The sequence below is a fragment of the Ornithodoros turicata genome, chromosome 3, assembly GCF_037126465.1.
Source record: "Ornithodoros turicata isolate Travis chromosome 3, ASM3712646v1, whole genome shotgun sequence".
Lineage (NCBI taxonomy): Eukaryota > Metazoa > Arthropoda > Arachnida > Ixodida > Argasidae > Ornithodoros > Ornithodoros turicata.
In genome coordinates, this window is record NC_088203.1 from 17,945,631 (window position 1) to 17,968,621 (window position 22,991).

At 48.3% G+C, this 22,991-nt stretch overlaps 1 protein-coding gene across 1 annotated transcript in view; it reads right to left on the minus strand.

Annotated features, from left to right (window-relative positions):
* The window catches only part of LOC135388242 (uncharacterized), a 42,531-nt gene that overhangs the window by 11,529 nt on the left and 8,011 nt on the right, over window positions 1–22,991 (minus strand). The window contains exon 2 of the mRNA XM_064617656.1: window positions 1,732–1,915. Within this exon, the coding sequence (XP_064473726.1) occupies window positions 1,732–1,915 (184 nt within the window). The remainder of the gene's footprint in view (window positions 1–1,731; window positions 1,916–22,991) is intronic.

The following is a 22,991-nucleotide window of genomic DNA, read 5'->3' on the forward strand; positions in this document are numbered from 1 at the left end:
AATATCGTCTCCTATATAGGGGAGGCCGCGCGCAGACCCGCACGCCTTAAGGATCGTCTGTTGCGAAGATATATGCTACCATGCATCATCTTTCCAATAGGTGACGATGTGTGGCGCAGGGGTCCGCGCGACCACCTCTCGGAAACTGTATTGGCATAGCTGTAGGCTGTGGCATATACAGTGGCATATATTACTGACATCAGGGATAAATCCTTCAGTTGCAGTGTACCGTCTCTCATGTCTGTACGGAGACCGAGCGGTACCGTTAGAAAAAAAAGCTAATCGTTTTTGCTTCTATCCCGCCAGCTTCAGCGTAATCCCCTCATGTAATATGCACCCCTTATGCCCTCGGGCCTTGAAGGGCCTAATTAAATGAAATGAAAGTCGTGTACTGGAGCTAAAGTTGATTGCAAGGCTTCTCTTACGTAACGCTGTCAATGCATGCAAAAGAAAATCTAGGGGTGCAGACCTTGCGCTGACAGTGCGATGCCTTATATGCGGGATGTTGAAGGCAACGGCAGGGCATCATGTCAAGCCTATGCCTTGCGTAGCCATGGAAGCAGTCGTACACGCTGTCGTATTTACTATGTTCGTCCTGTCAGCGGAGGTGGAAGTTTCAGTAGAACCACCGATGATACAAGTTAAGAATTACAGTCACGCAGGTATATTTCTGCCAGCGGAGAATGAAGTCTGCTCACATTGAGAGTGGGACACACGATAAGATGGCGGAAGCAAAGGAGAAGGGTAGCCAATACACACATTTCCTTAGCACGGATATTTTACGCGTTTCCTTTTAAAGCATGCAAATCTGCTCCAAGTACGTCATCTCCGACGAGTGTTAACGGAACATGAGCAGTGTATACGAGCAGCAGTGACGCGCATTGGCGCCGTCACGAGGGGTGGAGGTGGGGGGCAAAGGGGGACGTTGCACCCCTGGCTTCCAGAAACGTAGGGTTTCTGAGCTAAGACAATGTAGGTGCGGGCGCAGTTGACGCACCACCACTCCAAACATTCTGCCCTACCACCCCTCCCTGAAAAAAATCCTGGCAGCGCTCCTGGTCACGTGCCTCTCTAAGCGAATCACAGACGGCTTTGGATTTGTGGGCGGAGTTGACCTGTAGCAGTTCGCTTGTATAGCAGCAGCTCGAAAATCTCCTACGCAATTTACACGCGAAAGTAGTTTCCCTTTCAGGCGTCCGCACATGCGCGTCTTATTTCTCTCTGTCTCCTCTATGCCTTCCTAACGTGATAATCCCAGGAAGAAACCACAAGCAGGCTCGAAATGAAATGTAATTCACGAATACAAGTTGTCTCGTCCTCCCCGCTTAGGCAAAACAGCACGCACGTGGAAGCTGCACTTAAATTCGTGTTGACAGGAGAGAGCCAGCCTGAGCGTCTATCCAGGAACATCGGACGTACAGAAAACGCTACATAATGCAGGTCCTCACAAAAGAGCCTGTCGAGAGCACAATGTAGATAAAGAGTAGGATTATGAAGTACCTCTCGGCGAAACACGCCACTTTGCATTGTTGACTAGAAAGCGCGCGTAGTTCTCTCAGATAGAAGATCACACATCAAGAGGTTACGATGATAATACAGTGCTCTTGGGTACTGATTTACATTCCTTCTTGCAGAGTTGTTTAGTGCACGAAATACCGTTTGATTCTATGTTGTGTTTAGAGGCTCAGAAGCCTGAGTATGAAGATTTTTTGAGGCAGGTGATATACGTACGTGTTATCAATCTCGTAGAACCACTTGTCTGCAGGGCAGCACATTGTGGGCTGCTCCGGACCACAACATTCTGTATATTCTTCCGGGTGGTATATTCCAGGGCAGTGGTAGTGGTAACGGCGAGGTCCCGTTCCGTTGGAGCCCACGAAGTCTCCTTCCACGTACCTCGTGCAGGTCCGCGCTCCTGACGTGTGGCCAACATGGGGGATGAAGCGATAACAAACGTGAGGAATACGCTTCATACATATCTGAGCGCCATATAGTCAAAGTGGCTGTATAGAGTGAAGAAAGAACACATCAAAATGGCATGAACCCCAACGGAGATTCACTTGAGCAAACAAGACTCTTCGAAGACCTGTTTTTCTTTATTTTCTTACTTAAAGTAGTACAGAAGTCATTTTTAGCATCCTGTTTTCTTTCTACAAAACGGTTAAGTAGGCCTTTAAAAAGCACCATGAGAAGTAATTCACCCCACAGAACCATAATTATCGCAGAATTTGAATTTAGCGTACGCCGCAAAAAACGACCGTGCGCAATGGTGGTGGAGAGCAATACCAGCCTGTGACCTTCCGCTGACGCTACAGGGTCCGGGCTCACTGATTGGTTTAGAGTATCGTCTGCTAGTCAGCTCTTCAGGGCTCTGAAGAAGCATTGCCCACAAGGAAAGGCACGCGCGACAAAATGAAATCCATCCATGCCCATGGTCACCTTTTCAATTCCTAATCCCCCCCCCCCGACGGAGCCCCCCCCCCCCCCAGGTTTACCAACTACAAAAAAGAAAGCCCTCACACACAAAAAGGAAAAGAGACACGCAACCAAGAAAGAGGAGAGACCCCAGTCTTGCTATAGTGAATACCGAGAATCCGCACCTCATTCCTAACAGGAATCCCGAATGGAGACGGACAGGAGGGAGTGACATTAATGAACAGCGCAGCGCTTTTTTCTCTGTTGATTCGCGCATTCGATACTCGACCGTATCTCTCTAAAATAACGAGAACACGACCTATCGAGTCCTCGTTACTGAGGGTTAAGGAGAAGTCATCTGCATACGCGAAAAGAGGGAGGTTCCACGAGCCTGGCAACGGAAACATAACAGGTCGAAGGCAGGTTGCTAAGGTTTCTAGGAGAGGACTAAACACCATGGCATACAACGCCGGGGACAAAAGACAGCCTTGCCGCACACCGGTCATGATGGGGAACCTACCGGAAACGCCCCCGTTCACGCCGACAACGGCAGAGGAATCTCTGTATAGGGCCTTAATCCAGCCCACCACTACGGGAGGAAAGCCAGCCACCTCCAGTACACCGAACATATACCCATGATGCACCCTGTCAAACGCCTTATTCTGGTCAAAAGACACCAGTACCGCGGGTTGCTGACGCCTGTGCGCCCAGTAGATGGCGTCACGCAGGGCCTGTGTGTGCAATTTGATTGACCGACCAGGAACAGCACATACCTGACAGGGGTGAACTACAAGACCCAGGACTAAGGAAATACGCAGAGTTGCGGTCGAAACTATCTTGTAGTCCGTATTAAATATGGAAACAGGCCGATGCGCAATCGGGTCCCGCTTCCTAGACGGGTCTTTGCATAGTAACGTTACCACACCCTCTCGCATGGACGGGCAGAGGAGGCCGTTCGCCAAACAGCCATTGAATAACGCTGTCAGCGGGCCAGAGAGCGTACGCCAGAAGCACTTATAGAATTCGGCGGGGAGACCATCGGAGCAGGGAGACCTTCCAGTTCGCAGGGCCTTAACGGCGGCCGTATACTCGTCCAGTGTAAACGGATCTGCGCTAAGGACGAAGTGCTAGTGTGTCGGCAGAAAGCTTTGCGTTTCGTCATCAGCAGGCACGACTGCGCCGTACAAGGCGGCGAAGTGGTCACGAAAAATTGACCGAACGGCTTCTGGACTAGCCTGAACAGACCCGCCAGACGTCACCAGCTCCGCAACAGCATTTGGAGGGCGACGAAAAAAGCGGCCAAGAAGAAGGCGGGAGCAGCAGGACTCCTGTGACCAGCACTCAGCTGCATGCAACGCCGCAAAGTGTTCCCAGGCACGCATCTTGTATTGTTGACTCTATGAGATGAGCCACAGAAGATTGTGTACTCATCTTCCTAAGCTTTCCCTAACCATTTATCCCGCTTGTTATCCCACTTGTTATTCGTATCTCGCCTATTTCTATCCGTTATCTTTAGAGAGGCAAGACGTCTCAGAACGTCCTGGATAGCATCGTCGTTGCCAGGTCCCCCCGACCCCGGAAACAACACCACTTTTACTAATGGCAGATCGGATCTGTACCATAGTATCCACGGAGCCACCATTACGTCATATATTCGCCGTCGCATACTTTCGACGGTGTGGTGTAATGGTCGCAACCGCGAATGATCAATTCATGGTGCTTGGCTTCCGGAAGACATTCCGCGGACCAGACGATAACTGTAGCGGCTTACTTGCATAGACATTTTACCACAGCTCCTATCAGCTTCTGCGGCCCGGTTGTAAGGTGTACCCCACGTGCGCGGGGTCCAGGGGGTGACTCGGGTTCCAATCGATCAACTGGCTGCCGTTCTTGTCAGAGTGTTTACGCTGGGATTTTTGATAACCGTAGATAAAACTCTTTGTTGCTGTTGTTTTTCGTGTTTTTTTATATTGATGTCACTGTTTCTATCACAAGCAATCGCTAATTAGGTTTCTACTTTTAAGTTTTTTTGATTCGGCAAAAGTCGTGAAGCGTCCACCGGTGCCCTCAATTTTTGGGAAATTTTCGGGAGTTTTCGGGGGTTCTTCAAAAGGTATCTCAATAAAAGTCAAAAGTTTTCAGAAATTGAAAACTCTGCTAAACACTCCCCGACCAAAACACCGAAAAGTCGGAACCCTAAACTAATGTGGGACAAAAAACAAACAAACAAAAATATATGCACACCCGCCTTGGGAACAGCGCCCTGCTCTATTTACGGTTATTTGCTCCTGTATGAAATAACTATCCACCTGGGTAAGCTATATTTATACCCTGAACTCCCCTCTTTACGTTTGCGAACAAATCGCAAAACTTTCCACATGTAACGATGAAGGCAGCACGCCGATCACTAAATGCGGTCTTCAAATCCACCGGATGCGCTCTGACGTTCTCTGGTAACGGCAGTTGAGGAAAGTGCAAGAATAGTCACATTAGGAATCAACCCGAAAATAACGCACGATTCCAATTTGGTTTAATGGTCAGCCCCATCGTTAGCGCTATTCATTAACGATGCGATTTAAAACGCTGGCAAGATTCCATATCCATTCGCCCGAATTTTACGACAGTTTCTTCATTAGCTCGGCCACAGTAATGAAGCCTGGTTTTCTCGGCTTTCGTTTCCCTTAGGTGCTTACGGGCAATTACACCTGCTTGTAGGGTGCGTGTTTGCAACTTTAATATATGCAATGTGCTTGCTTTTGCAGTGAATGTTTTTTTGGCCATGGTATGTTGCGTTTACAACAGGAACTGCAGACATCGTTATAAGTTTTACTACCCATGCAGAGTTATTCTGCATGATATCGTAACATACTCATAAAGAGAAGATTCGATGAGGGCTTCCAAGCACCCGTGTATTGAAGCGATTACTTTATAGGGCCAATCACCACGTGACGGCCTTATATAAGCCCATCACTTTATACACACATTTGAATGAGTTCGGCGCAATGCCTGCCCGAATATGCAGCCACCTTTTATGTGTAGGAACGTCGCGACACTTTTGACACTTACAGTGTATTCACACGAGCGATATTCGCCCAGAAGCGGAAGATGCGAAAACGTCATAGCATCCTGCTGTCACGTGAGCCCGAGCGCTCGACGTCGTGCCTTCACGTACACCGCTAATCGTGGGAAATCTGCTGCGACACAGCCACAAGATATTCCGTAGCAGACGACAGGAAAAGACGCTGACGGTGTCGTCTGCTAAGTGCGCAGTACGCCACTCCCGATATTCCGGCACCGTCTGAATGCTCAACACAACACGAGACGGAACTTCGGCTCAGTGAGCAGCGTTATCGCTTTTTCTTCCAGTAGGATCTTCCGTGAGGATGTCACTCGCGTGAATACAGGTCCGCTCGCCACGAAATATTCCTTACTCGTCTGTTTGCGTCGTCTGCTATAACAGTATCGCTTCGAGCTCTCTCCCTCGCGTTTTCTAACGGATGTTCCATCGTTCCTTCGAGCGTTGTTCGCATACTCTTACCATTTCTTCTGCCACACCACCTTGACGTGGGTTTTCCTCAACACTCTTCTCCTCTGTCATCTCGCCCGATTAAGTATGCAGATACCAGGTCATGAACTAAGTTCTACATTGCTTCGAAGAATGTTCTTGTAACAGACAGGCAGGTGGATCGGGATAGAGTCCCTTTACCGGTCGTGTTTCTCTGTGCTTTCCTAAAACGTCTGGTGGCAAATGTCGGCACAGCATCATTTAAATTCAGCATAGGACACAGGTCCAGGATGCAGCAAAACGTCGCCATGGTTACCAACTCGTTAAGTTTCAATATGACTTTCGAGCGCAATCGAAGGAGAAGACTAGCTCTTTCATCATCAATATCAGTGGCTCCGTAATTTTTGGTTGTGCATTTTATGTTACAAAATTCAGTTACGTGTTCGCTTAAATATTTTATATAATCCTTTATCCCTCCTTTATACTCCTTTATCACTCCTATAGAGGCATTGTGCATTATACAGGGAACCACATTCGTTACCTGAGGTCACACCGCATAGACATTCTATATTCTTTATAAGATTGTATATACAGAAAATTTATTTGCATACGACCGAATATTGCTGGCGATATTTACAACGCATAATGAAACGTACCGAGCCCAATAAACTACACAATGATGTATACGAATATTCCAAACAACAACACTAATTCAACAGTTGGTCAGTTATTTGTACAAAATAACTGTACAGTTATTTGCATGTACGTACGTATACCCATTGGTGTGCAGGGATAAAATCTTCCCGAAGATGTGCGTCTATCGCAACTGGTACATTGGCTGAGCACTCTATACAGCACTTTCTTTTTTTCTTAATAAACATATCCCCCCCCCCCACTCTATGCAATCTCTCACTCGCAGTATATTCTGGTGTTCCACTGTGCACAAATTGTTCGCGAGCAGTTGCACCGTAATGGGATAAACCTTCATATTCTTGCGAACGTGTTACGTTGAGTTCATCCGAGCCGGATAAGCGAACATTTATAACTGCCGACGGTTACTTGTAGATATAATGAGTTTCCGCTCAGCAGTTAAGCTTCGGTGGCGTGCAATGTGCGCTAATCCCTGCATAATGCTTTTTGATAGATGACGCTTCTAACTTGGGCTGATGTGGTTGTAATCTAACGCAATCGTGACTGCTTTGTAATTAAGGCACAGATAACTCAGTGAACTTAAGGAAGGCAAACTGGGTAGTTTGCTTGAGTAATTCGGTGAATTGCAATAAGCACATATATCTTAAATCAATTGCTCTGCTCATGATTCCGTGAAATATACTTGCAAACCTACCCGCGAATTCATATGAAGGCAATTGCCTCAGGACATAGATATGTATCGCGACTTGACTTGCTGCTGCCTTGGGAGAGTGTCAATGCACTTCAGGGACCCGACTCGGCTTGAAGCGTTCTTACGCAGCACTTGACACGTGTGGTGAAAATTTCAAGTCAGCGGTCGGGCTACCTTGAACCCAACCTGGGTAGCGCTCCAGTATTGCAGCTTCTGGAAGCTACATGACACTCAGAATCTTGACTTGTCTTGGCTTTACATGAGCGGATGCGTCATCAATTTGCTTACAGGACCTTTGCAGAAGTGTTGGTGCCAGACGACAGGTGTAACACATATTATGAGTCCTGACGCTGAGAAATGTCGTGTGTTTCATACTGCAAAGCAAGTGCAGAATTGTGCGAAAATCCTCCCAGACGCAGTTACAGTTAATATGCAGCAGGTAATGGGTACAGTAAGTAATTCTCAAATAAATCAGTAAATCAGGGTTCGTGAAACACGCAGACAGTCTTGAGCGAAGGTAGATCTTGGTCCAGACTTGCACAAGTCAAGATGGAGCTTCAAGTCAAGTCACATTTATGAATTCGGGGGTTGCTCTGTGTACATTCACTTGCAGTTTGTAGTGCAATAGTGCACTACAGTTTGCAATCTGGTCTCCTATTTCGATTTTGGTGCATGTTACCTGAAGTAGTGCGTGCAGTTCTGACGCGGGTTTTATTTTATTTCGATATCTTATGATTTACTGACCTCGAACTCAGCTCCTTGGTCCTAAGCGTTGCTAAGCGCTTTGGTTCATTTGAGCTGCGACAGAGTTCAACAACCAGAATATTCTTATTTTTCCACGTGTTCAACGCTCTTCTATGTAGTGACCTAACAGTGCCACTAAACATCTGCCGTATTACAGCATCATCAACCGTCCACATCAAGATCTCGACCTCATGCACGCGCGCGTTCATCAACGTAAGCGACAACCCCAGCCGGCGCCAAATTCCCACGCGGTTATTCAACCTGAGCCTTAACTGCCAACTCGCAGTTCCCTCTAATCAATCAATCGATACGTCACGCGTGACATCATAAGGGTCTACCTTCTGTAAATGGAACGCTACGCTATCTCCTTCGTCGCACATGGACTGTGTGCACTGTACACTTTCCAGACCGTGTACCACGCCCGGTCGGGGGCTTAGGTCTGCCCTGGCGACAGTGCGGCTGGGACGCACTGGCGCCGGGGTGGCGCTCGGCGGTCGTGACTACCGCGTAAGAGACAGAGAGAGAGGGGGAAGTGAAAAAGGGGATATGGAAGTCGCTTGCCATTTGTTGGCTGCTCCGAAGCGCGCGGGTCGGTCTTCCTCTTTTCCGCTTTCCACATCGATTTGTTCCCCATTTCCCCTTTCTTTCTTGTCTATTTTCGAGACGAGTTGTTAGGATCTTCCCCTGGAGGCAATCGTTGAAGAGAGATATTTGCTGACGGCGCTTTTGCGCCAATAACCGTCTCTGAAGTGCAGGTGTTTCGATGCTCGAAAGGAGACTTTCTAATTCTTGGACGGTAAACAGATTTGTTTTGTCACTCCATTAGAGGACGTGCCAGATTGTAACTGCTGGCTTTTCAGACGTTTCTGCTTTCTCTCTTTATTGGCAGGATGGGGGATCTTTTTGGGGGGATGTCGTAAGATCTTTTGGAGGAGGGTGTTAGTGGGTGTGGGAGTTAGTGGGTGTTAGCTTTACCAAACGAAAATTATGTTCCTGCAAGAAGTATGTTGCATCGCGTACTGCCTGATCTCAGCAGTCCCTGCTTGTGTCCCCTGCACCGGGGTTTTATCGCTTTTGATCTCAGCCTTGTACAGATACAGGTATATTGTGCGCTGCTAATTTCAAATGCTGTCATTGCATATTGAGTTATGAATCTTGTTGTTCGAAAGCAAATAATGTCGTAACTTGCAGTACAAATTAAAGCAACGTGGCCGTTCAACTGCGACCAGTTTTTACTAATATTGCCACTTGGTGTTTTATGTCTTCCAATCACACATATACAATCCCACACGAGTCATGCGTAATTTTACGCATTTCGAAACGCATGCGTCTACAGCAAAGGAACGGGAAGTTTGAGAAGTTCAAGATGTCCTGTACATTAACATTGCAATGTAGACGAAGCTATCCCGTCCATCTTTGCATCCGAAGCAGAACAGAAACACAGGTCATGTGTGCTTTTGATCATTGCGCAGCTCCACCATTTCAGTGCCTATGCAATGAGTAATTTCACGTTTAGTGCGCATGCGCTCCACTACCTCATCTTTAAAACCACCAGCACGCACAGAAGGAGCGCTTATCATGAAATGAAAGCTCCAAACGCTATAGCGCCACCAAACGTCGCTGCTTGCAGGAGGGGATCTATGTTTGAGATCTTCCAATAGCCATACCGGAACCGACAACACAGCAACACTACCCGTGATATCAAGGAATTATTTTCTGTACTGAGAAGGCGCGTAGCGTGCAGTGCGTACTTTCTAACAGGCTTCGCAGTGATGAAAAAAGTAGGAAAGTACAACGTTTTTTATTACAAAGTACAGCGTGATTTGGACCATTTATGAAATGTGAACTACCCCTTGCTTTATCAAAATGCCTGCTTGCCTCTTCCTTTTGGTCCTCTTTATCTTGTTTCTTTGTTTTGTTTTTTATGCCCGCATGTTTTACGATCTCTAAGGTAACCCCTGAGGAAGTCGATGTGTAACAGAGCACGCTCTCAAGAGTGATTGTGGGTCGCCGTCTCACCGTTTCCTGCTGAGCGTCATAAAAGTTACCGTGCATAAAACATGGTCCACCTGACCCGCGTAGAACACTGAACAAGCACAGACTGTCGCATACGTATTCACGAGAGATATATTGGCGCGGTTCACTGGGAGTGATCTGTCTTGTTTTTTTTCTCTCTCCCTTGATGCAAAGAAGCGCTGGAATAGCAATACAAGAAGCAGAAGTGTTTGGACATGAGGATTTATAGCGCTGGCGAAGGTAACCGTTCGTTTGCGGAGTTTATGGGGTGTTGCAACCGAAGGTCCAAATGGTTGCGTGCAGGCAGGGAACCAGGCAGAAGAACGTCTCGGGTAACAAACAACGTTTAATCACATGTTGAGGCAATGATGACAGCAGAATGTTCGGGTCCTCTGGATCCCGCGCTTAAATATATTACAATCCGGAAGCTGATGTCACAGTAGCTGATTGTATACAAGTCGAGACGTCAGCTCCGGTCCAAATAGTGCCTGGGAATGGGGCCAAACTTTCGTTGTTTCGTGGCGTCGTGTCCTGAGTCTGTAGGTCACGATGCTACCCCGTTATTGTTGGAGCCTCCAAGGTCCGGCTGGCCGACGGGATGAATAGGTTGGTTATCCGCTCGTGACCCGCTTTCCCTAAATGTTGCGCTGCAGAATGTGGGAACGGGTTCACGTGGCATGGCGAAATCAAGCGAGTCGTAACAGCATCTCCGCCGCCGGGCTGGTCATCGCTAGAGGTGCAGTTCCTGTCGCTGCTCCGCTGAGTCGATGAGTAAGTTCTCTGGAGTATTCTGTTTCCTGCAGTGGCCTTGTCCAGCAGCTCGCACAAGCTGGCCATCTCCGATGAGTTATCTTTGCTGCGGCTGCCCTTCACTGTCTTTCAAACAAACACGAAGCAAACAAAAGGAAGTACAACGACAAGACAAACATTCATCAAAACATAACCCTAGCACAGACGAGTGCCGGTTCTTCCTGTCGTATACCAGACTTCATTGATATGTGGCAGTACTCGCCATATAAAACCCCGCAAATCCCAGAATCGTTAATGAGTTCCTTCAGTGAGAGGTGTAGCCAAACTACAAAATGAAGGATATTTGTCACACAGTTACTCGTGCCATTCTGTTATATGTAAAAATTCATACAATTATGTACATTTTCCTATTTACAAATTTTGGAAGCACAACAATGACTCATCTGTGAGGCTAAAAACAGCGACTGAGCCCGTCTGCGTTTCCGTTTTCGCTCCCTCTTTTGTAGCGGATTTCGAAGCTGTATGACTGGAGTGCTAAGCTCCACCGGAGCAGGCGACCATTCTTTGAAGACATATTTTGCAGCCAGGTTAATGGACAGTGATCGGTTTCCACGACGAATCTCGATCCCGCAAGGTAGCATGCCAGCTTCTGTATTGCCCAGACCAAACAAGCGCATTCCTTTTCTGACGCGCAATACGCCTGCTCCCGACCAGTCAGCTTCCTGCTGATGAACAAGATCGGACGTTCACGGCCTCCTTCGTCGAGTTGGCAGAGTACTGCCCCAATTCCCCGATCACTAGCGTCGCATTGTACAATGAAAGCGCGGTTATAGTCCGGCGCATTCAGAATTGGCTTGTGAGTAAGTGCATCTTTTAACCTACGAAAGGCATTTTCTTTTGTTTCATCCCAATTCACCTTATTGGGTTCAGATTTTCGAAGGGCATCTGTGAGAGGGCTCGCTATATCCGAGAAATTCTTGATATAGTGCTGATAATATCCTGCGAGTCCCATGAATGCCCTTATCTCTCTTTTCGTGGTCGGTCGGGGGTAGTCTGTAATGGCGGCAATTTTGACGTCAGCTGGGCGGCGATGCCCCTGGCCCACAACGTGCCCTAAGTAGCTTACTTCCCCTTTTCCTATTTGGCATTTCTCTGCCCGTACCGTCAGTCCTGCTTCTCTAAGCCTTTCTAAGACCACTCGCAGGTGTCGGACGTGGTCTTCCCAGGTGTCTGAAAAAATCGCGATGTCATCTAAGTATGGAAGCGCGAATTCCCCGAGTCCGCCAAGAACGCGATCCATAAGATTGGAAAAACAGAACGGGGCATTTTTCAACCCGAAACTCAACATCCGTGGGCGGAATGTTCCCAATGGTGAAACAAAAGCAGCGTAACGGCTAGCGCGGTCTGACAGGGGCACTTGCCAGTAGCCGCGAACTAGATCTAGTGTGGAAATGAATTTTGCCTTACTTACTGTCTCCACCCTCTCTTCAATGTTAGGTATAGGATACGTTTGGTCTCGAGTAATGGCATTTAGCTTCCTATAATCGATGCAGGGCCTAGGGTCTTTTCCTGGTACTTCCACCAATATCAGTGGCGAAGTGAAGTCGCTTTCTCCTGGTTCAATTACCCCTAGATCCAGCATTCGCTTTATTTCCGCTTCCATTATTTGCCTTTGCCGGGGAGACACCCGGTACGGTTTAGAACGAATTGGTTCATTACTGGTGACCTCAATATCATGTTTTACCAAGGTAGTCTTTCCAGGTCTGCTCGAGAAAACACTATGAAACTCTCCCAGTACGCGCTTCACATCGCACAACTGTTCCTTTGGCAAACTATGGCAGTTACCCATTTTAATCAGCAGTTCATCAACAGTGAATTCCATGTCGTCCCCTAAAGAGGGTATATCCGTGGCCATTTCTTCAGGCACATTTAACGTCAGGTTCACAATCGCCTCGCGCTCTTTGTACGGTTTCATGAGGTTGCTATGGTAGATAGTGACATCCTTGCGCCTACCCTCCATTTTCACGGCATAATTTGTTTCCGAGAGCTTTTGTATCACCCGTGCTGGCCCTTCCCATCGTACATCGAGCTTATTCTGCTTCGATGGTTTCAAGATCATCACTTTGTCATCGACTTCGAACGTCCTGGCTTTTGCTGATTTATCGTAGTAAGACTTCGATTTCTGTTGAGCGCTCTTCATGTTGGATTCTGCTATTTCCCTAGAGCTATGAATTCGGTTAAGCAGATCCAGTACATACTGCACAACAGTCGGATCCTCCCCTCGTCCTTCCCACGTTTCCCTCAGCATGCGCAACGGCGTCCGCAACGCGCGTCCGTACACTAGCTCAGCGGGGCTGAAGCCGGTAGCCTCGTGAGGAACCGAACGGAGGGCAAACATTGTGGCTGGGAGACACGATTCCCAATCCGACCCATGCTCAAAGCATAAAGCTCGTAGCACTCGCTTTAAAACTGAATGCATCCTTTCCACGCTGTTAGTCTGAGGGTGGTGTACAGAGCTGTGGATTATTTTTATCCCGCACTTTTCAAAGAAAGTCGTAGTCAAATGGCTTGTGAACACGCTGCCGTTATCACTTTGTATTTCCGCGGGGAAGCCTACCCGTGTAAATATCGACAACAACGCGTCCACCACTTGTGTCGAACTAAGCTCCTTGAGCGGCACTGCCTCAGGGAATTTGGTCGCCGGGCAAAGTGTAGTGAGGATGTAACGGTGGCCTCCCTTCGTAGGAGGTAAGGGCCCCACAATATCAATTACCAGCCTCCGGAAGGGTTCTGTGATTACCGGTACGAGGCACATTGGTGCTTTTAGTTTGTCGGTAGACTTCCCTACCCGCTGACAGGTGTCACAGGACTTCACCCAATTTTCTACGTCCTTCCAGCAACCCGGCCAGTAGTACTCGGAAGTTAAACGCGCCTTGGTCTTCCGCACACCGAGGTGTCCCGACCACGAGTTACCGTGTGACAAGTGCAATAGGTCCTCTCGGTACTTCTTCGGAACAACGATTTGCTCAAACAATCTGCCGTTCTTATCGCTGTATCGGCGGTACAGTAGGCCTGATTTCTTATAGAGCAAAATATTCTTTCTGGCAACTCCTTCCTTAACGTATTCTTGAAGGTCCTTCAGCGACGGATCACTGTTCTGCTCTGCTATGAGTGTAGCGCGATTCACATTTGCTAGAGTTTGAAAACTGCTACAGACGGGTGTCAAAATCGCGGGTTCCTCCTCCAGGCTATCTGTGTTACTTCTGTCAAGCAAAGATGTGCTAACGCTCTCGGCATAGTCACTCTCTATCCTCCTATCTTCCGCATTTATCCGTTTCTCTTCAGTGCCTGACACTTCCGCATCTTTAGCTACCTCAGTGACGTTCTCTGTCTGATCATACGTCATCTGTGCAGCGAGCTTGCGTGCCCTGGATCGTGTCAGCGCTTGCACGATTTCAACTGAAAAGCACTGGCCCCTATCTCGCAAAAGCTGATCCGATTTATTGGAGAATAAGTACGGGTAATGCTTAGGTAAATTACGGGAAACCGCTGCCTCTGTCTTAAGGACGCCGAAAGGCCCCTCTATGGACACTCTTGCCACTGGTAGACAGACACTGTTTTCCTCTACTACCTGTCTAATCCAGGCGCAATCACCTGTAAGGTCTTCCGGCCTAACGTATGACGGGTGCACAACGTCCATTGTCGCAGCTGAATCACGAAGTACTCTACATTCTTTGCCATTCACTTTCAAATTTTTCGTGTAAGGCTCCAGCAGCTTCGCGTTATCTTCATGCTCGCTTACGTACGAAAAAACCACCTTTTTCTCGCACTGCGCGGCGAAATGACCCGGCTCCTTGCAGTTGTAACAAACCTTGGGTTTCCTAGCTTCGAATATCCTGTCACTTTCCCGCTTTGGCCTGTCTACAGTTTCCCTTTTTTGGGTCGTCACCTCGCGCGCACTTTCGTCTTTGTTTGCAGGCCTCCGTGGCTCGTCTCTAAGCCGTTCCACTTTCTTGAAGTGTTCCCCTTTGTACTCCCTACCGTTTTTGGGTCGACTGCTTTGGTCCTCTCTTAAACCCCTTCTCGTCGCGTACTCTTCTGCCAGCTCCGCGGCTTTTTGAATATCAAGTTCCTCTAACCTATCCTGAATCCAGAACTTCGCTGGTTCAGAAAGACAACGAAAAAACTGCTCTAGCGCGACGCATTCTATGACCTTTCCGTGGTCCCCATAAGCCTCGGCGCTTTTCAGCCATTCCACTAGATTCGCTTTCAAATTGTAAGCAAACTCAGGGAAGGATTCGTTTACCTTTTTAGACGCGTTACGGAATCGTTGTCTGAAGGCCTCCGTTGACAACCGGTACTTTTTGAGGAGCGCGGCTTTCACCTTCTCATAGTCTTCCGCGTCCCGTTTGCTTAGTCGAGCAATAACATCGGCTGCCTCACACGGGAGGAGCGTTAACAACTTTTGCGACCAAGACTCGCGTGAAAATCCGACTTTTTCACATGTCCTCTCGAAATTTACGAGGAATAGACCTATATCCTCTCCTAACTTGAAAGGCTGCATGAGGTCTTTCATCTTGAATTTTTCTGCCCCTGTCTCACTAGACGGGGTGTGAACACGACTGGCACTCTCAGCTTCGAGTCTCTTCATTTCTAGCTCAAGCCTCTTTACTTCTAGTTCATGTGCCCTTTGTTTGTCTTCTGCCCTTTGTCTCTCTTCCCGTTCGTTCTGTTCTGCCTCCCGTTCCCGCTCCCGCCTTTCCACAATCAACTCCCAACATTCTAGAAGCTCACTGTCCTCTGCATCTGTCTCACGGATGAGTTCTATAATATGGGGTTTTCTTTTTGCCTTTCCTACGCTTATGCCCATTTCCTCGCACACAGCTAACAGATCTGGCACTCGCAACTTGTTTAGATCCATCACGTTCATTGAGTCGGCTACACTCTGCACTGTATTGTTTTCCTCAAGTAACACTAAGCTTCAAAGGAATCAACAATCTCCAACCGCAGCTAAAATTTCACACAGTCCTATATAGCTAACAGTCTGGCAGACGAATGGAAAGAACCAAACACTCACCCAAACCAGAAGTCATGATCCGACGAAGTCGATCCGACCGCTGCCAACCAGTTGTTGCAACCGAAGGTCCAAATGGTTGCGTGCAGGCAGGGAACCAGGCAGAAGAACGTCTCGGGTAACAAACAACGTTTAATCACATGTTGAGGCAATGATGACAGCAGAATGTTCGGGTCCTCTGGATCCCGCGCTTAAATATATTACAATCCGGAAGCTGATGTCACAGTAGCTGATTGTATACAAGTCGAGACGTCAGCTCCGGTCCAAATAGTGCCTGGGAATGGGGCCAAACTTTCGTTGTTTCGTGGCGTCGTGTCCTGAGTCTGTAGGTCACGATGCTACCCCGTTATTGTTGGAGCCTCCAAGGTCCGGCTGGCCGACGGGATGAATAGGTTGGTTATCCGCTCGTGACCCGCTTTCCCTAAATGTTGCGCTGCAGAATGTGGGAACGGGTTCACGTGGCATGGCGAAATCAAGCGAGTCGTAACAGGGGTCACGAGAGAACTGATGTTCTGAGGCTGGAACAACATAGAAGGGACAATCATATACAAGGCCTCAAGTTGCTAAGAAATTAACGATGAAAGATGAAAGTCACTGAAAAGGTTAGCCAGCTGGCTAACCTTTTCAGTGACTTTAATCTTTCATCGTTTATGGGGTCGTTAATAACTTATACGGTGGTATAATATTTCAAGTTTGCTTCTCTTTCTTTATTATGTCTGTACACGAAGGGCTAGCGTATAAAGCTCACGGTTTGGTTCAACAAAAGGGACTGATAGTACCGTTGCGGCTATGACGAGGAATGATACACAGTATTGGCAGAGGCAGCTCAACATACTATGAGGGCTACCTTCGGATAGTCACGAATGCAAGCGTATAGATACAGGACACAGGTTTCGCATGTACTTTCACACGTGTAATTTTTTTTCTTATGAGTATATTTTAGCTCAGAAACTATTGTCTCGTGTTTCTTCGGCATGGGAAGCATATATCATCGTCACGGAGACTGTGTGACCTTTGAAGTTTTCAATGAACTTTGAAGAAGGCGTGACTACTTGAAGAGTGTCGCTAAGCGGCAAATTCTAGCACGAAGCACGAATGATAAAAAAAAAAAAACAGCAGCATGTGATGAGAGCCAGCATGATCTAGACTAAGCAAGGTCGACTCAGTGGTGGTGGTGGTGATGGTGAATGGGCTCGCCGTTGTCGGCCACACAGATGTGGGCAACGTCACGACTGACGCCCTGGGGAATGTGAGTCCTGGGCCGACTTCTAAGGGAACTGTGCCGACATATGTCTGAAAGCGGCTGTGGAAAACCCAGGAAAGACCCCAGACAGCACAGCCGGCACCGGGGTCGGCCGGCGGTAGACTCAGGAATTGGAGCAAACGTCGGACTCTAGCCAATCATAATTATGTCTCCAGCACCTGCAGCTTGGTCACGATCCGCCATCAGCTGCGTATACGCAGCCGGTCGTAGCCACAGGATTGGCGTCTGTTCTGTGCCTTCTCTAGAGCAATTCGCATTTAAAAATAAAAAAAATCGGGAGAGGGGGATATGTTTATTGAGAAAAAGAAAGGAAAGGTCAGCCAGACGAAGGTCGGCTTGCTATTCCAAACAAAAAAAGGCAAAAGAAGGGGAAGGGGAAGGAAAGAAAAGGGGACGAAACGAAAAATAAGAGAAGAAAAGGGGAAGAAAGAAGGAGAAAAGGGAAGAAAAGAAGAAGAAAAGAAGAATAAGAAGGGGAGGGACATCTATCGTGTATTCGCAGAGCGACGTTAACCAAAATATTCCGGAATGGAAGATGCGCAAAACGTCACAACTTTGTGCTGCCACGTGAATGCGGGCGGTCAACGTCATGCCTTTCGTGCTCTTCTAACCATGGGTCTTGCGGCCCAGCCGCAAGATATCAGACGACAGTACCGTACCAGACGACAGGGCTGATGGCGTCGTCTGCTATGCGTGCCGTGCCCCCCCCCCTCTCTGCCCCCATATTTCGACGTCGTGTGAACGCTCAACACATGACATGAGGCAGCGGAACTTCCGCTTAGTGATAAGTTTTTTTTTCTTCTTCTTCTTTCGTTCTTTCTTCCATTGGAATATTCCGTGAGGATATCGCTCGTGTGAAAACCCAGGATTGCTCCAAATGAAATACTTCATTCATCAAGCATTCTATCGTGACGGACCATGAAAATTATTCTTGCTGAACGGTGTCTCATCACCTTTGTGTGACCTTTGAGCCGTAGGTCGAGCTACTGCCGTGGCGTAGCAGCAGCATATCGAACGTGGTTGTGAGCTCACATTTCCCTCTGAAAAGTCGTCCTTTTTGCTCTAGCTACCTGCCATTTAATGTTCATCGTGCATCTATTGTAAAGTTTTGTATGCTTCTGCAAGGAATGCGCTTCATCACGCGACCTCCAACAATTGGCAGTGGGCAAAGAAAGACAGTATCTCAGAATCTCAGCAACGTTAATTTTGAGATTTATCCGCTTCGTGGAACAGGCAAGAAAGAAAAATATTGGACGAATGAAATGATTGCTTACTGTAGGATACTTACTACTCGTACATCTACGAATCTGGTAGATGCTCGCAACATCACCCTACTTCCTTTCATATTTGCGTGTTCTGAAGTAGCCTCACATCTTGATATTTTAATTATTTTAATCAGAGAACGCACAACGCGTGTCGGACCGGCTCAGTGTGTGCCCTAATGCGTCCCTCCCAGCTGCCACCACTCTAACGGAGTCCAATTTCACTCAACATGGCCCCTAAAGCACGCAATCCACAAACCGAAACCGAAACCAGAAACAACGACATCAACAGATACATGAAATAAGGTTAAAATCCGGGCGTGTTGGTGGCACATTCTAAAATCGATAACATCCTAAATATAAAATCCTTCCACTCGTGGTTTTATCAATATATAACACATGCATGAAGTCAGGATGGGTGATATGATTGGCATTGCAAAACTCAAACAAGCTTCGCAGGCTACCCGATACCCTTGCTATTCCCTGTGCAAGCGATATCCTAGTCATAACATGTCCCGTTTTGCATGCATTCTAGTATTTCCCCATCTCCCTGAAGGCGTTCCCCGCCCTCTCCTCTCCCTTCTTTCCGCATTTTCATTCCCCTTCCGGAACCCAAAGTGTGCGATCTCTTCCGCCATCCAGTATAGTCTTACAGTAATCGATATGTATCGCCGATCTTACTTTTGTGTGTTTGTATCCATGAGGCAGAAACGTACGTCCCTTCCAGTGGCAGCCCTGAACTATTGTTTGATGCCCTTTCAATGGGCGCCGGCCGGCCATTTCCTTTCTGGGTCATGGAACGAGGGTCTCAATTTGTACGTGTTTTGCTGGCGTGTGAAAATATATACGAGAGATGTGTCCATTGAATACGGTTTCACTTGATACGGAGACTACAGCTTCTGATGTTTTGTTTTCTCCTTAGGCTCCAGATAGATGCGGGGGGAGATTCAAAAGGCAGGAAAAATCATTTGGGCGTAGACGGAATGGCACTTTCATGAATGGACGTGCGAAGATTTTGTCATGAATATTTCGCCGAGAGAGTGTGGTTCTGTCGGTGCCAGAGGTCTCCAATAGAAATAGAATACGGCAGTGCATCTTGAAAAGTTTGCTCATCGGTGAGATTTGTTCTTGACAGAGAAGGGAGGCAAGTCCGTTGGCCGTGTTGTTCTCATAAAATGAGAAAGCATGGAGCTAACATCTAGTAACTAGCTAAGAGCCAGTAAACTACGTAGTTACATTGCCTCAGCTACACTGTTAAAATAGCACCTTCACCGAATATCACCATCCCCAAGGACATCACGGTCTCCCCTGTTTTGTTGAAAACGAGAGGCGCGCGCTTTTCTTTTCTTTATCCTTTTTTTTTTGTGACACGTATGTAGCCATATCAATTGTCACAAAAGGGTCAGAAGTGATAACGGTATCATTCTATGCAACAATTGCCCTTCAACGTGTTGTTCGGTGAAGATGTCATTCAACATATTTCTGGCTTCGGCTGGAGCTGTGATCAACGCTCCCGCTTAGCCGTTGACGCGGCTTTGGTGAGGGCGACTGTGCTTTACAGCCTTCCAGTCTTGCATAGGGTTTCTACAACATCGTTCAATACCCTTAGGTCCCTGTTCGCCCGAAGCCTTCGTCGCTGCCTTGGCGTTCCAAGAATGGCTGAAACACGGCAAGTCCTAGCTGAAGCTGGAGAGCTCCCGGCGGAGGTCCTCCGTGAGCGGGAAACGGCTCGACACTTCCTACGTTTGCGTGCGAACGTTCCCCGTCACCCACTCCTCAGGAGAATTCGACACCGTCCTGAAAGTGATTTCCATCGCGTGGCGCAGAGGACATGCCACGCTCTCACCGGCTTCACACCTAAGACTGTCACACCGCCGAACGCCCCCTGGTCTCTTCCTGTGCCACCCACCTTCCCACGTCTTCCTGACCTCCAGGTCCGCAGAGCTCAGGTTCCCCCTCAAGTCCTTCGAGCCCATTTTTATGTTCTCGTCGACGCGAAGTTTTCCACCTCACCACCGCTTACACCGATGACGCATCTCGAAATGGCAAGTCCGCGTCAGCATTTGTCATCCCCGACGAAAGCGTAGTTCAAGGGCGTCGCCTTTGGCATTGTACATCATCCACAGCTGCGGAACTCTACGCCATACTTTTCTTTTTGGAGCACATCGTTCCATTCCCACCCCGAAATTGGGTGGTCTTTACTGACTAAGCATCTGCGCTGCAAGCAATTGAAAATTCTGGCATCCGAGGCTACTCCGCCCCGTTGGTTATGGATGTGTTAACCGCTTACAAACTTGTCTACGAAGCAGGACATTGGCTCGCTCTCCAATGGGTTTCCGCCCATTGCGGTGTCGAAGGTAATGAACTGGCGGACAGCGCCGCCGAAGCAGCTCTCTCGTCTCGGACACGGACGCGTCTTGCACTGCTGAGAGGCGATCGGCGGTCCATACTTCGAAGCCTTGTGACTGGCTACCCGCCAACAGACCGCCGACATACTACCCCCCGCCATGCTGAGCAGAGTTGACCCAGCGCTCGCTTTCCGCATGCCAGCACATATCTCTCGTCAAGACACCGCATTAGTTCATCGAATGCGCCTCAACGTGGCCTTCACAGCACAGTGGCGCTACCGCTTGCGACAAGTTAACTCTCTCCACTGCCGTCACTTCGGTGCTGTTGAAGATCTCGAGCACATTCTTCTCTATTGCCCACACTACCACCCTTCCCGCTCCGTACTCTCCGCCTCCCTCAACGAGCTCGACTCCCGTCCCCTCTCCCTCACCAAATTGCTTGGCCCCTGGCCGCATCCAGCTCACCAACGCTCTGTCCTCAAGGCTCTCTTCGCCTTTTTGGACGCCACAGGACTTCGATCCTCATTGTAACGGGACCCATTCCTTCATTCCCTGCTTCACCTCCAGCAATGGGGTAGAGTATCGCCCCCGGCGATGAAACTCTCCACTCATGATCATGAAACAAAGTTGTCGTTGTTGTTGTTCTTAGTGAAGATGCTTCAAGAGTGCATGACAGGTATGCTTCGTAGGTCCCTTTCATTATCAAATGCTTTGTGTTTTTGCGACAGACATATATACACCAATTATAAGAAAACATTGGCTAAGTGCCAATTACCGAGTTGCCGCTTTCCATGTTACACTGCAAGTGTTCAGACACATGGCTCGATTAAAAACATGATTATACAAGTTCTTCCCGTAAGTTTGCTACAGTTGCTCGTTGCATTTTCGTACAAGTCAGGCGCAGCCGCGCACGCGTGGCTGCGCTACCTGGTGTGCGTAGAGCAGACGACGCCCTAACTTGCCATCCCTTGAGCCCTGACCAGAAGCCAAAGGCCTCCTCGACGACATATCATGCAGCCGTCGTCAGGCCTCTCAAAGAAACACTAGGTGCATTCCTTTCGCTTGAACTCCTTGCACCCGGTGTGACAGGGAAGCACTTTTGCATTCTTGTTGCAGAGTCCAACTTACGCTCCTGCACTTTCGCGTTCGTTTCACGGTGCAAATTGCTCCGTTTCTGCACCGAACCCGAAAACCACATTCGGTAGAGTAGGTGCACGGGTGCAGGGCAGAACGAGCAGACAACACACACAGCAACGTGGATGTGCAAAGTGCACGCATATTCGGTGTCTTTATGAAAATGGGAAAACCAGCGGCATGGCCGAGCGGGTTAAGGCGTCCCACTCGTTGGTGGCAGCCAAGGTCGTGCTGAAGACTGGGATGTGCTGGGTTTGAGTCCTACTACCGGCTGTGCTATCTGAGGTTTTCCCTGGGTTTTCCGAAGACTGCCCAGACAAATGTCGGCACAGTTCCCCCTGAAGTCGGCCCAGGACGGTTACTAAGCCCCCGTCCCCCACTCCTTCCTGATGTCCTCTCTCCAGTTGTCAGCATCTGTACGCCGCTCATACCCACAGTTTCTTCGCGGCGCTAACGCTGAATCAAAAAAAAATGGGAAAGCCGAGGATGACCAAAGGCTGTTACAAGTTTGTACCGTCGATCTTCAATTCAATTCAATTGTTTATTTTCATTCAGCTTCTTCGTGTGTCCCCGCTAGTTAGTGCAGTTTCTCCATGTTGCTTTTTGCTGCAGTTCCATTGTCTTCGCTGAGAACATTGTTGGGATTAACCGTTAGGCAAGGTGGCAAACGAAGCGTGCGCTTGTATTCGGTTAGAGTACTGTGGAGCCGTACCTTCGTAGTATGTTCCGGAACCGTTCGCGAAGCGCTACGACTGCAGTTGCTGCCTTTGCCAAACCTGTATATCAAGGAGCCGAAGCACGACAGCTCCAGTACATGCTCTCATAGCGACTGTGAACAGCGTGCAAACAACGTGTGAGCTGCAGTTCACCCGTGCTCAATGGCAGACGACGCAGCAAACTGCACCACTTGAGCTCTCGCATTCTTTTCAGGCCGATAGGTGGCTGCACGGGCCGAAACCGTTCCGTCATTTCTGTTGAACACTTAGTGAAACGGGCAGCACCTCTTGGGAGAATGGCCCACCACATCATCATCCCATTTATGTGTGTGTGTGTGTATGGGCGGCAAGATGCTCGAACGGAAAAGACGAGATAGGAAAGCAACAAAAGAAGAAGAAGATGAAAAAAACTATGGACGTT